This window comes from Lipotes vexillifer, unplaced genomic scaffold (genome assembly GCF_000442215.2).
Source record: "Lipotes vexillifer unplaced genomic scaffold, Lipotes_vexillifer_v1.1 scaffold1094, whole genome shotgun sequence".
In the NCBI taxonomy this organism is placed as follows: Eukaryota; Metazoa; Chordata; class Mammalia; order Artiodactyla; family Lipotidae; genus Lipotes; species Lipotes vexillifer.
The window spans coordinates 226580-236271 of NW_006792775.1; the positions used below are offsets into that span (position 1 = coordinate 226580).

Sequence of the window (9692 nt, forward strand, 5' to 3'; positions counted from 1 at the left end):
GGCCCTCGCCCCCGCAAGGCCGGAGGGGCCGGAACGAGGGTGAGCTCAGGCTTCCGGGCGACGCGGGCAGCGGGCTCGGCTCCGAGGTGCTTCCTGCGGAACCGCACCCGCCACGGCCCAGAGGCTCCCCGGGGCAAAGGGCGCCTCGGTCCCCCAAGCTCCAGGCCCGGTTCTGGCTCCCGGGAGCCGGCGACCTCCACTCACCTCCGCAGGTAGGAGCCGCGATCGCCACTCACCTGCTGCCAAGACCCGGGGCTTGCGCGGCCGCGAGGGCGGAGCGGCTCACCTGGGCCAGGTGCGCAGCGGCGACAGCCCCAGCGACGGTGGCAGGTGCAGCCCCGCCCAGCAGCCGGGGCGAGGGCGGACCCAACTGTCCTGCTTCGAGCCTCAGGCTGGTGTTCAAGACGGTCCTGCGCTCGGCCCCCTGGAGCCGCGGCCGCCGCGACTGGGGGCAGAGGCCAGACCGGCCCGACCAGCCCCGAGAGTCTCTGTGCCCCAGGAACTCCTCGGAAATTCCACCGTCCCCAGGAGCACCTGGTGCAGTTCAGCCCCTCCTCCCAAGCTCTTTGTCTTCGTCTAGGAAGCCTGCCTTGACTCCCGCTTCTAAACCCGAGGTGCAGGGAGGGTAAGGCCTCTGTAAGGCACCCCTCACTTGGAAGCCCACGGAAAACCAGAGGAAGGCGGAGGCTACCACATTCCGGGCCTCTTCCCGTCACGGCCTCAGTTTCCCAGCTAGCCCTGAGGGCAGACGTAATCGGCCAGAAGCCCAGAAATTAACACAAAGCAGTTTTGTTTTATTAGAGAAAACTCTGCTGGTTGAGGGGAGCCAGTGGGGTGGGGCAGAATCTGGGGCCCAGGAAACTGGGCCAGTTTTCCTGTCCAGACGGCATGAGAAGACAGGACAGGCCTGCACTGTCTCCCCCACAACCCCGCCCCAGTTCTCTGGGTGGCAGGGGTCACTCAGCGTTCAAGTCAGGCAGTACCAAGCCTGAGCCCTCACTGGTGGAACAGGCCTCCCAGACCATGGACAGGTGTGCAGCTCACAGACACCCCAAACATACAGGGGCTCCCAGGACCCCCACATACACGCGGGTCTAATTAAAGCCCGCCCACACACACAGCCGGGGCTGGGGTGGGCGGTGGCGGCCGCAGCTCTGCGTCGCGGCCTCTTGGCCGGCTCCGGGCCCGCTGCACGTCTGTGCTCTCGGCCGGAGTCTCCGGCACGTCGGGGCTCGCAGCCCAGCCTCCCCACGTCTCTGGTGCTGCTTCTTCAGGACTTCATTCTTCACCCACTGAGGCACGTCAGGCACAAACCAGCCAGCAATGAGCCTGACGCATAAGGCCACGTGCTGGGAGGGCCAGAGTGGGGAGGTCAAGATGTGCTGAGCAGGGACTTTAGGGGCAGGGGCCCAGGGAGGGCTGCAGGGAGCTGCCCCGCCCTGGGGCTTGTCCCCAGTGTTGGCTCACCTCGAAGAGGATGAGGAAGGTCAGACGGACGGCCAGGAGGAACCAGGGCTGCTCAGTGAAGTTGGAGTTCTGAGCGGTGCCACAGTCCCGGTACCTGGGGTGGGGAGCACCTGAGGTCAGGAGTCCGGAGTTCAGAGGGTGCTCACAGGGGATGGGGGTCCAAACCTGCACTCGGTCACATTCTCTGAGCCCTCTATTTCAACAGGATTCCCGAAGTCCTTGGTGTAGAACACGGACAGGCTGTGGTTGACGTACCCCGTGAGGCAGCTGGTGGGATGGGGAGAGGAGTTTTGGTGTGGTCCCTTCAGGCTTCTGGGGTGCTGGCTTGTAACCGACCCCTGCCTGGTGGGGGCCATCAGGGTGGGCCACAGTGCAGACCCCCTCCTTCATCTCTGTACATGGGAGAGGGGCCCCTGGGGGAGGCTGAAGGGACTTGCAGGTGCCACCACCTGCCTTCCTTGCCAGGGGCCGAGGCTTCCTTGCCAGCCTTCCTGGGGGAGACCCCTGGAGACCTACCCCCTTTCAGGGCTGGAGGAACTGGATGAGGACAGCATGCAGACCACTAAGGGTCTGCCTTTGGAAGGGGAGCCATTCCAGTATCACTTGCTCAGAAAACAGCTGGTTCTGGGACGTTAATCCCCTACTGGGGTCCCAGTCAGCACTCACGGGGTCCACCCAGGGTCTGCAGGTTGCTGTGGGAGGGCAGCCCACCCCAGGCAATACTGTTAGCATCGAGCCCTTCCCTGGGGGTCCCCTGGGGCTGGGCCATGGTTGGGCCAGTTTCCCAGGGGTCTCTGGACAGTTTGAGGCTCCCCCAGGGTCTGTGTGGTGGTGTCCCCTTACTCGACTGCAGGGTGGGCCCCCTGTCGGCACGGGCCATAGCGGTACTTGTACACCACTCGGGGGATGAACTCAGATGTGAAGGCGATGACCATCCCGTCGGCAATGACCGCCAGCACGCCAATTATCGCCAGCGCCTGCAGCCAAGTCCCTGGGCCACAGCAGGGGGTGAGGCCTGCACTGTCTCCCCGCCCCCGCCCCCTCCCACCTCTGTTGATCCCCCGAAGCTGGGAGCCTGGATGGTCAAGGGCCTCATCATGCCTCTGCTTGTGGCAGCCGCAGGACCAGGTCCCTGATGAGGAAGACCTGGGCCAAGGCCAACAGAGAGCAGCCTCCGCTCTCCTGCACCCCTCTTCTTGACGTGGACAGGAAGGGGCTCAGGTCTCCGCCCCCCGTCTTATGCCTGAACCTTTCGGCTGCCCCCAGGCCTGCTCCACCTCCTGGATCCCCTCCCCAGGGCAGACCCCCTTAACCTGCTCCCAAGTCTCCCTCACACTTCGCTCTCCCACTGCCTACGTCCAACGCCGCATCTCCTGGCTTCATCCCTGACACCTGTCCACCTCAGCGAGGCCAGTCAAGGTGACTAAGGCCACCTGCTCTCAGTCCCTGTGCCCAGCTGCTGGACCCCTCTCCCTCAGCTCCCTGAGAGTCAAGCCGTTCTGCACTGCCTCCGCAGGGCGGCTGCTGGCCCTTCAATGGGACCCCTGGCGGGGGAGCGGCCTGCGAGGTGCCTTCCAGCCCCGCCTCTTCCTGGGGCCGGAGCCCTGCCCCCATAGCTCAGAGCGGTGGTTTCAAGGGGACTGGCTTGGCCCCAGCGCGCCTCGCGGCTCCTGGCCCCCTGGCTGGAGCGCCCGCCCTCAGGCCGCCCCGTCGGGCCCCTGACCGATGTCCTTGGCCTTGCAGGGCACCAGGCGCCGCTGCACCTGGACCATCTTGATGGTGTCCAAGTGGATCTCCACGAGGTTGCTGAAGAGCGCCAGCAGCGGGGCGAGCGGGAAGGCGGCCACGAAGACGGTGGTGAAGCCGTACTGGATCACTGGGGGTGGGGGTTGTCACCGTGGGCCCCCGCGCGGTGCCCGCCCCTCCGCCCACCAGCCCCGCCCCTTGTACTCATCTCCGGGAACTCCTCGAACAGGCTGAAGGTGTTGACCGGGTTCAGGCGGTAGTTGCGCCGCCAGTGCCTCAGCTCGGGGTCCTGGGACGTGGCTCGCATCGAGCGACACTTGTGGGCCAGGCACCTGCGGGCAAGGAGGACCGGGTGGGGGACGGGGAGGGGGGCTGAGGGCCCCTCGGGACTGCTGGCTCTGGGAGGTGGGGTCCTGTGGGTTCGGGGGCTCCCTGCGGTGAGGGTGGCGCCCCGGGAGGGAGGGTGGTCCTCACGGGCCCAGGTACTCCATGCAGTGGCTGAGCGTTTGTTTCAGACCCGTGATGATGGCCACCTGCACGAACAGGTCCGTCATGCAGCCGCTGAGATGGCACTGCGGGGGCAAGGGTGGGAGGTCAGGCACGGGGCCTGGGGGTGACCAGGGGGTTGGGGCAGTTCAGGAAGAGGGCAGTAAGGCCTCCGGACAGACTGACCTCCTCCAGCTTCCACAGCCCTGCCAGGCGCACGGACTTCCCAGGGTTACCGTTGATCCTGGGAAGGGCAGCGAGGCTGAGAGAGGGGGCAGGACAGGAGTGGGAGTCGGGGAGCAGTGGGGCCTGGAGGGGAAGGAAGGAGACCCGCCCCGCAGGTGAGCAGAGGCTAATCCAGACAGGCCTGCGGGCGCACAGGACCACCGGGGACCTCTCAGCTGTTCACAGGCTCAGAAAAGGCCGTGAGGAGGGGCCTCAGTTTCTCCCCAGGTAACTGTGCACACAGGCCTACTTTGTGTTTAAATCACCTGATTTCCATGATAAAAAAGGTATATTTAACCAAACGTTGGGCTTATGCTCAATGGTGAAGTCCTGCAAGCACTCCTGTTACAGTTCGTGACAACTACTATTCCAGAATGGTGTAACTTTGCAAAGGAAAAACTTGTAGAAAATACGATTATATATCTCGGAAACCAAAATAAATCAACTGAACGATTGGGCAGATAAATCTACTGAAAAATGCTCAGAGTGGATATAAAATTGATATCAAGCTCAACTCCCTTTTGCTTTCCTAGGTGCAACAAAACCACTGAGAAATGTAGCAGGAGGAAATATCTGTCGCAGATAGCAGCAAAAACCATAAAATAGAGAAATTCACAGGAAATGTGGGGGACCCATAAGAAAAAAACTATAACACAGCTAAAGAACATTAAAACAAAACTTGAATAGAGGAACCTTGTTCTTCGATAGAAAAACTTACACTTGTATTTTTGTGACAGGTGGAATGTCAGGCCCCCAAAGATACCACATCCTAATTCCTGGAACCTGTGACTATGTTATCTGACATGGCAGGTGGTATTAAGGTTGCTAATCAGCTGACCTTAAAATGGAGAGAGAATCCTGGATTGTCTGGGTGTGCCCCTTGTAATCACCAGAGTCCTTAAGTGAGTAAGAGGGTGAGCCAGAGAGATGGCAGGATGAGGACTCAGCCTGACACCACTGGCTTTGCAGACACAGGACGGAGCGGGCCAGGCAGCCTCTAGAAGCTGAAAAAACAAGAGTATGGACTCTCCCCGAGGGCCTGCATACAGAACACAGCCCTGCTGACACCCTGATTTTAGCCCAGTGAGACCCATTTTGGACTCTTGGCCTCGAGAACTGTATGTAATGTGTGTTTTTTAAAGCCACTAAGTTGTGGTCAGCAACAGAAAATTAATACAGTATCTATGTCAATTCTCCCTAAAAGAATGTATAATTTCACTGCAATCTTAAGCTAAATCCCACAGAATTTTGATGGAGTTTGACAAACATTATTTTAAAGTGCACCTAGAAGAATAAACATGTAAATAACTACAAAAAAGGAAAAGTGAAAAAGAAGAGAGAAAATTAATGCTAGACCTATCTGACAGGAAAGCATAACAGTAATAATTACGCAGAAAGGTACTAGACCAAAATTATCAGAATCCACGAAACACCAAAATATTCAAGTGAATGATGGAACTTGGTGTGTGACAGAAGGGTGGTGGTGGTGATGGAACAGTCAACAAATGGTTTGGGGACAACTGGCTGTCACTTGGAAAACAACAAAACAGGCTTCCCTCCTTTGCCGCCTGCAGCAAAACAAAATCCTTGTGAATCAAAGATTTAAATCTTTAAAATGTTGAAACTATAAGCATCTAAGGTAAATCACAGCTGAACGTTTTTTTTTTTTTTTGCTCTGGACGCGCAGGCTCAGTGGCCATGGCTCACGGGCCTAGCCGCTCCGCGGCATGTGGGATCTTCCCGGACCGGGGCACGAACTCGCGTCCCCTGCATTGGCAGGCGGACTCTGAACCACTGCGTCACCAGGGAGGCCCCTGAACATGTTTTTAATGTTGAGGAGGGGAGGCCTTTTTGAGCACGGCATGAAAAACAGGAACTATAAAGAGACACACTGATAACCTTCGTGACAAAAAAGAAACTGCCTCCAGAGAAACACGAGTGACTGCATAGGCTTTTGCCTTCTTTTCCCAGGGATGCCACATGCAGGGGCAGTACACAAAAGGCGCCAGACTCGGGCTTCTATCTGTCCCACCATCTGTTGACTGTGCGACCCTGAGATAGTTTCTTAACCTTTCTGTGCCTCGGTCTACTCATCTGTGAAATGGGGTTTAGAGAGTCCCTACCCCATAGGGCTGTTGTGCAGATTAGAGCTGATGAATGTGAGGCCCTTAGGATAGAATGGGTGAGTGTCAGCAGACGTGAGTTATTATAAAGACATATCCCATCCTGCCAGGGAAAACCTACTCAGTCCTTCGTTCTTCAGTATGAACGGACAGCTACAGATCTTCAGGCACGAGGAAAACCAGCTGTACAAAAGAGAAGGACTACGATAAAGGAACAGGAAGATGGACCCTTTAGGAAATGAAATAATGAGGAAACAGATGAGAACTTAAGGGGAAAAAAGAACATTGATATCCTCAAGAAAGTACTGTATCTGTGGAAACAAGAAAAGGACACTATAAAAAAAAAAAAGGATAAAAAAATAAAAACCCTCTTGGAAATTAAGACTTTAACTGTTAAACTTAAAAAAAGAAAACAGGGACTTCCCTGGTGGTCCAGTGGCTAAGACTCCGCATTTCCAATGCAGGGAGCCTGGGTTCAATCCCTGGTCAGGGAACTAGATCCCACATGCTGCAACTAAGAGTTCGCATGCTGCAACTAAAGATCCCACGTGCCACAACTAAAACCCAGTGCAGCCAAATAAATAAATAAATAAACATTAAAAAAAAAAAAAAGGCAAAGTGAAGGAAATCTCTCCAGATGTGGAATGTAAAGACAGAGATGGAATATATGAGAGAAAAAGATAAGAAACCCAAGAGGACCAGGCGTTCCATAGAGAGCAGAGGGGAAAAAAATATTTTTAAAAACCCAAAAAAACTAAAAATAGAACTACCACCTGAACCAACAATCCCACTACTGGGCATATACCCAGAGAAAACCACAATTCAAAAAAACACATGCACCCCAATGTTCACAGGAGCACTATTTACAATAGCCAGGACACGGAAGCAACCTAAATGTCCATCAACAGAGGAATGGATAAAGAAGATGTGGTACATATATACAATGGAAAAGTACTCAGCCATAAAAAGGAATGAAATGCGGTCATTTGTGGAGACGTGGATGGACCTAGAGAGTGGCATACAGAGTGAAGTAAGTCAGAAAGAGAAAAATATCATATAATAACACATATATGTGGAATCTAGAAAAATGGTATAGATGATCTTATATGCAAAGCAGAAACAGAGACACAGACATAGAGAAAAAATGTATGGATACCAAGGGGGAAAGGGGTGGGGTAGGAGAAATTGGGAGACTGGTACTGACACATATACATTATTGACACTATGTATAAAATAGACAGCTGATGGGAACATACTGTATAGCACAGGGAACTCTACCCAATGCACTGTGGTGACCTAAATGTGAGGGAAGTCCAAAAGGGAAGGGATGTCTGTATGTGTATGGCTGATTCATTTTGTTGTGCAGTGGAGGCTAACACAACATTGTAAACCAACCATACTCCAACAAAAATTTAAAAAAAAAAAACACCTAAGGAAAAAAAGAAGAAAATGTAGTGAGCCTAAGCAGGACATATGGGCTTTTTCATTGGAAGGTGCCAACAATGGCCCAGCACAGTGCATGAAGAAAAGACCCACCCTAGATTGTTCCCCTGTTTAAAGAGAAGATCCTAAAGCTTCTAGGTCAACTAGGAAGAAACAAAAATCAGATTTTCTGCACACTTCTTATCATCCATTTTGCATGTTCAAAGACAACGGAGCAATGTCTTTAAAGTTCTAGAAGGGAAAATTGTTTTGAAGTTCGATTTCTATACCCACAGCCGTGTCAATCTTGTGCAACAGTAGAACATGACACCTTTAGACGTACATGAATTCAGAGAGTTTACCTCTCCGATATACCTTCTCAAAATAAATGAAAGCAAAAATCAAGAAAGAAGGAGGCTTGGGAGTCCAGGAAATGACGGTCCTAACCCAGGAAAGCAGCAGATTGAAGTCCCAGGGTGACAGGTATGCAGGAGGCACGGAGAGCCCCCAGCCCAGTGTGGAGAGAATGGAGGGTCTCTGGGAGAAAAGAGACTCCATGCAATAGACAGTTGGACATGGAGAGGCTGGACAACCTTGATAAGATAAAGACATGCAAGGGGGAGAAAAGGCAAAATTAAAAACAACAGGAAAAATAAAGAGCCGCCCAAGAAATGGTCAAATAAGCAAAGAAACATATGACGTGAGTTTAAGAGACTGATAGAGTCAGAAGAGAAGCCACTTGACCCTAATGTTCTAAAAATGCTCAGATGATATGAACAACTTATAGGAAAAGAAATTTAATGGCCAAAAAATATCTGGAAAGATGCTGGATTCTCACTAATAGGTTTTAATAACGCACCTTTAAGGTCTTTGTTCATCAGACCAACATGGAGTGTGCAGTCACGTACACAGTGTGTGGCTTTGTGAGTCAGCACAGCATTTTTGGAGGGTGCTTTAGCAATGTCTGTCAATTTAAATGTGCACTGCCGACTCCCAATTAAAATGGCTGGCTGCCCACACCCACTGCCAGGCATCACCTCGGAGATGGAAGGGAACTGGAGAGGCCTGCAGCCCACTCGAGACATCAAGCTGGATCTAAGCCTGCAGGGAAGACGTCTGAATAGCAACACAACCCTGCCCAAGAGCCTGGAACACCCCAGGACTTGGGCACCTCTGGTAGCTTGGGGGCACCCACTGGATGGGATGCAGGTCCAGCTGAACCCCTGGGCCTCCTATCCAACCCCTGGTCCACCCCCCCCCCCACACACACAAGACACACACACAAGAAGACAAAGACATTTCTAGGGGGTTGAACAACCAAAGATTCAGATCGCAGGGTTGGGCCAATGGACACTGAGACCCCACACTGTCCCTTCCCCAGCTGGGCTCCCAGCATACTGACGGGCATCCTTCTGCCTCCAGGCAGGAGACCAGGGATTCCCCTTCGGGAACCGACACGGCAAGAGGTCCCGACAGGAGACACATGGTCCAGAGCAAAGCCACTAGCACATGCCTTTCTCAATTACAGACAGGTGGCCAAGAATAAAAGCCATCTAAGGTGGGGGTGGGGGGGTGGGGGGGTGTCTCTAACAGCAGAATCAGAAACCAATCAAAGAAAGAGCATAAAAGAAACTCGAAAGGAACAGAAGAAATGCCAGAGTAGAAGGGGAAAAAAGAGACCACACCCTCAGACGAGGAAAGCCCTGGTGTCCAGGTGACCTGAAGAGGAGGCTGTGAAGAATCCGCACACGTCAAAAGGAGTGAAATTAAGACATAAGCAGAAGCGAGACGCTCAGTAGAAGGGTTGGAAAACAGCTGAGAAAAACTCCAAGAAGCTGGAACAAGAATGGGAGAAAAAAAGCGAAGAAAAGTAGATGATCAATTCAGAAGGTCCAATTTCCAAACAAAAAGCATCCCTCAGGAGGGAGGAGAGAGAGCCGAAGCAGGAGGCATCAGGTACATGAGAAAATCTCTCAAAACTGAAGGCCCCGAGGCTCCAGGCCCAGTGAGTACCCGGTAATTCCTTTCCATTTGACCAGCATTGACTCTGCACGCCTGGCCGGCTGCAGGAGCTGAGCATTCAGCAAAGGACAAGCGCCCTCCCCTCCGCCCTGGGGAGCTGCCATTTCTGAGAGAGACAGTGAGCAAATAAATGTGCGTCATGTTCTGGGTGGCGACGGCTATGGAGGGGGAGCAAGGGGAGAGCGGAGGCTGAGGGGCCCG

General features: G+C 53.7%; 1 protein-coding gene across 1 annotated transcript in view; it reads right to left on the reverse strand.

Annotated features, from left to right (window-relative positions):
- The window catches only part of ANO9 (anoctamin 9), a 22992-nt gene that overhangs the window by 487 nt on the left and 12813 nt on the right, over nucleotides 1-9692 (reverse strand). Inside the window, 9 exon segments of the mRNA XM_007465988.1 lie at nucleotides 237-445; nucleotides 1116-1349; nucleotides 1468-1561; nucleotides 1633-1734; nucleotides 2311-2458; nucleotides 3191-3343; nucleotides 3418-3545; nucleotides 3688-3785; nucleotides 3886-3943. Of these exon segments, the coding sequence (XP_007466050.1) occupies nucleotides 237-445; nucleotides 1116-1349; nucleotides 1468-1561; nucleotides 1633-1734; nucleotides 2311-2458; nucleotides 3191-3343; nucleotides 3418-3545; nucleotides 3688-3785; nucleotides 3886-3943 (1224 nt within the window).